Source organism: Lipotes vexillifer, unplaced genomic scaffold (genome assembly GCF_000442215.2).
Source record: "Lipotes vexillifer unplaced genomic scaffold, Lipotes_vexillifer_v1.1 scaffold97, whole genome shotgun sequence".
NCBI classification, from domain to species: domain Eukaryota; kingdom Metazoa; phylum Chordata; class Mammalia; order Artiodactyla; family Lipotidae; genus Lipotes; species Lipotes vexillifer.
The window spans coordinates 978080-982139 of NW_006775688.1; the positions used below are offsets into that span (position 1 = coordinate 978080).

General features: G+C 48.5%; 1 protein-coding gene across 2 annotated transcripts in view; it reads right to left on the reverse strand.

Annotated features, from left to right (window-relative positions):
* NCF2 (neutrophil cytosolic factor 2) overlaps positions 1-3306 on the reverse strand; it is a 25085-nt gene extending 21779 nt beyond the window's left edge. Inside the window, exons 1-2 of one of the 2 annotated variants that reach the window (XM_007450143.1) lie at positions 3060-3306; positions 1004-1086 (exon numbers count right to left, since the gene is read on the reverse strand). In XM_007450143.1, coding sequence (XP_007450205.1) covers positions 1004-1086; positions 3060-3233 — 257 coding nt within the window. In that variant the 5' untranslated portion in view covers positions 3234-3306. The remainder of the gene's footprint in view (positions 1-1003; positions 1087-3059) is intronic. The other variant, XM_007450144.1, reaches the window with a different exon arrangement.
* Positions 3307-4060: the final 754 nt, after the last annotated feature.

Sequence of the window (4060 nt, forward strand, 5' to 3'; positions counted from 1 at the left end):
AAAAAAAAAAAAAAAAAGCAGGCAGGTCATTCCTTAAGCAGCAAGAAGCATTTCAAGTCATTTACACATCCTTTTAGGCATTCCCTTGAAGGGGGGCGAGATAAGCATCTCTGTTCTTTCCGACTCACTGAGCCAAGAAGCAGGCAGGTGGAAAGGCAGGTGTCCTGTTTCACGTTCCACTGCCTGTTTGTGAGAGCACGGAAGGTCCTCTCGGAGGGCACGCGCGAGGTTCTGTCACCACTAACCTGCGGGTGTACCTGCCTCTCTGGCGAGTGGGCTCAGCAGCTGAGTTTCAGCTGTGAAATAACAACGCCTGTGTCTCCCTGGGGTTGAATGAGCCAAACAAAATCCTCCTCATAATTCTGCCCATCAGGATGGTTAAAGATCTGGGCCCAGGAGGAGGGAGAAAGAAAGAACTGACATTATTCAAAAGGCTTACTTTGTGTTTAAAACGGGGTGGGACTCCCCCTCCTAGATGTCTGTTTTGCCACCAGGGAAGCCCCTAATATATTCTTGTACATATAATGTTGCTTATATTCTCACTTTGGTGGCTGAATTATATCTAATTGAATGGATTAAACCGGGTGTTTGAAAACACATTCTGCAGGAATGAAGGAAGGTTTTGATGTGGTTTCATGACAATCGTCATTGTGTGACAGCTCAATACCTCATAGTAGTAGACCACCATGGATGCTCCCTTGATGGACAAGGTATCATCACCTGGACTATGACCCATCAGGAACACTGGTGGGGTGCCACACCTAGCCTGTGGTGGTTATGTAGGCTCATTGTGGGCCATAACTGGGCAGCAGGCCTGCCTTCCCTCCCCAGAGAGGGCTTCTGCCTCTTGCTGACTGATTGCATAACTTCCCAGAGAAGGTCCAGTCATGCTTCCCAACAGAGGCTGGGGAGATATCGCTCAAACACCAGGTCTGGCATCACCAAGACCCCCTAGGGGTTTCTCTGTGCACTTCTCCAGCTTGTGGAACACTGGACCACTTACTTCTCCATCTGGTAGTAGAGCATCCCTCGCTGGAAGTAGGCCACTGCCAAGTGCTTGTCTCGGTTAATGCTTTTGGTGAAGGCCTGTGGGGGGAACAGCCAGGCAGTGAGGAGGTGTGAGATGAGCCAGAGGGTGAGCCAGGAAAGGTCACGAGAATGGTTCGTGTCTTGAAGGTGACCGGAGGCTGAGGGGTCAGAATGCCCTGTGTTGTCACTTCCTAGGGGCATAGCATGAGGCAGTTTACCTAATCTCCTTGAACCTTAGTTTTCTCCTCCGTAAAATGGGGATATTCATATCTGCCTTTCAAGATTACTGACAGGATTAAAATAATAATAGTAATCAAATTTGAAAATAACCTAATTAAAATGTTATATACAGCATAATATTTATTTTATAAATGTATTACAGAAATATTATGCAATTAAGGTAATTATCAGTATGTGTGTTCTTATGGCCATTTTGTTCACTGTTTTGAAATATTATACAATTTAAATAATAACAAATAAGAATGCATAGAAAATGCCAGGAGTGAGGACTCAAGTATGAAACCAAAGAAAGAATGAGATGCCAGAGCAGAAGCAAAGAGAAACCTAGAGCAGGGAGACGAAGGGTGGACGGCGGAGTGGGCGAGCCGAGAGGTGAGCTGGGCCGCACAGCCTAGCCCAGGAGCCCCGAGAGGCCGGAGGCAACAGCCCCTGCTGGCAGAGCTGCACCCAGACCAGCTGCTGAGCTTTGCCAACCTCTTCTCCTGACAGTGCATCTGCGGTGCCGTTTGCTCAGCCCCTGGGCAGGCTCCGGAGAGGAGGTGGAGGCCCTCTCCCTCCAGCCAGATGCAGGGCCCTCCTGCACTCCTGTCTGCCCACTCTGGAGCTGGAGGCAGGCTTGGCAGTCTCTGTAGGTGTTCCAAGAGGCCTCTCCCTCCCTCTTTGTCAGGGTGAGAATGGCTGTGGTAGCAACTAGCCCTTTCAAGGGGCCGGCAGAGTCCACACCACCTTGCAAAGACTTGCAGTAAAAGGTAAAAATAAGGACTAACATTTACACAGTGGTGTGAAGTTACACAGCACTCTACTAGTTGGTGCCTCCTATTTGGGAATAGAATCTAAAAAAGAGTGGATATACGTATATGAATAACGGATTCACTTTGCTGTACAGCAGACACTAACCCAACATTGTAAATCAACTATACCCCAATAAAAATTAATTTAAAAAAATAGCTGGTGCCTCACTCAATCTTCATGCTGTTTAACCTCTCCAGAAGCTGAGAGCCAGAAGTCTACTTGACTTCCTGAAGACCAAAGGTCCAGAGAGAGGCAGAGCTGGGGTTTGATCCTAGATTTTCTGCTTCCAAACGCCATACCGATTCCAGCTTACCATGCCCAATCTGAAAAAGTGATTGTTGAGAACGCTCAATCCCATACTAGGGAAGATGAGAGAAAAAATAGTTGAGAAAGTTGCCATGACATCCCACAACTTGTCCTCGGCAGACATCATTAATCAATCACCGTCTGCTTTCCTTCCACCAGCCTCGGAATCCTTAAAAGAATGCGCCACATAATTGATCGGAATTGTCACTTGAGATGAAACCGATTTTTCTTAAGCACCTCTTCTTGATCTCTTGGGCAGGCAAAGCTCACACACAGGAACCGTCTCGGAAAGCCAAAAGCAGTGCTTTAAAATCAGGTGTGGAGCAGTGAGATGGAAATTCTGTGGCTAGCAGCTGATAGAAAAGAACATAAAGTAGGGAGGCTTTCAAAAAGGTGTTAAAGAAAGTTTCCAGAATGATTTGAATGTAATAGATGGAGAATAAAGGAGAGCATAACCCACAGCTAAGGGTTCCCAGCCGGCTGCTTGTTAGAACCACCTGGGGAGCTTTTCAAAACTGTGGCCGCGCAGGCTCCTCCCCAGGCCTATTGAATCGGGATCTCTGGGGGTGGGTTGGGCCTGGGCAGCTTTTGTGCTTCAGAAGCTCCTGAGAGGTTTCTAAAGAGAAGCCCGGCTGAGGACCGCTAGTGACAAAGGCCCGGGGGAGGCCACGGGCACAGGCATCTTCACTCACCTTCTCTGCCTCGGGCATGCTTCCCAGGATCGTGTGCAAGCAGCCGATGTTGAAGCAAATCCTGGAGTGTGGGTCCTGGACAGCGGTAAGGGCGTCCAGGGCTCCCTTCCAGTCTTTCTTGTCGGCTGCTAGCACCCCTTCGTTCCAGAGGCTGATGGTCTCGGCCAGGGACATGGTCAGGTGCAAACCGGGAGGCAGTGAGCAGGTGTCTCCCCTGGCAGGGCTGCCCTGGCCTGGAGCTCAGAATGGGGCACAGCTTCCCTTAAGACAATTTAGTGTTGCAAAGGCGGCAGGAAATGTCCCCACCTTTCGGCAACTGACGCATAAGCCTACCGCGAAAGAAAAGGAAAGAGAAGGAAAGAGGGCAAGGGGGGCGGAGGGTGGAGGAGAGAGGAAGTGCATCAGAGACTGCCCGTGATGCAGCAGTTCCCCAAAATGTTTCTGCTGTGCCCCCGGCCCTTCCTCTCTGTCTTCCTTCCCCATCTGTGGGCGGCAGCTTCTGGCCAGCTCCCTGTCAAATGAGGGTGTTGGATGACAAAATAGCTCTTTTCTCACACCCTCATAGACCGTCTTCATATATTTGGTTTTTTATCTTGAGTTAAAATTGGCAGTCAAATTTCTGAGCAGGACGGTCTTGGGTGTCTATCCGGGACTGAGATACTTTTGTGAACCCTTAGGAAGCTCAGAGGGAACCAGTCTCCTGCAAATGGCAAAATTGGGAGCCGGATATGACAGTGAATTGTGACTTCTCCCATCCTTCTGTGAAAACTGAAGAGACAAGGGGTCTCATTGGTGACTAATGTGTTTACTAAGTCCCCGAAAACACAGATTTACGATTCTTTCCCTTGCTTCCCTGGAAAAGTAAAAGTCAGTAAAATAATTGGGAGTAGAGGGTATAACCAGTTTGATTTACTAAAATCCTGACTTCTTGTTAATTGCTCTCCACCAGAGTAGCATTAAGGTAAAATGCAATTTTGAGGGTCAAATACTTAGGTGCCAAC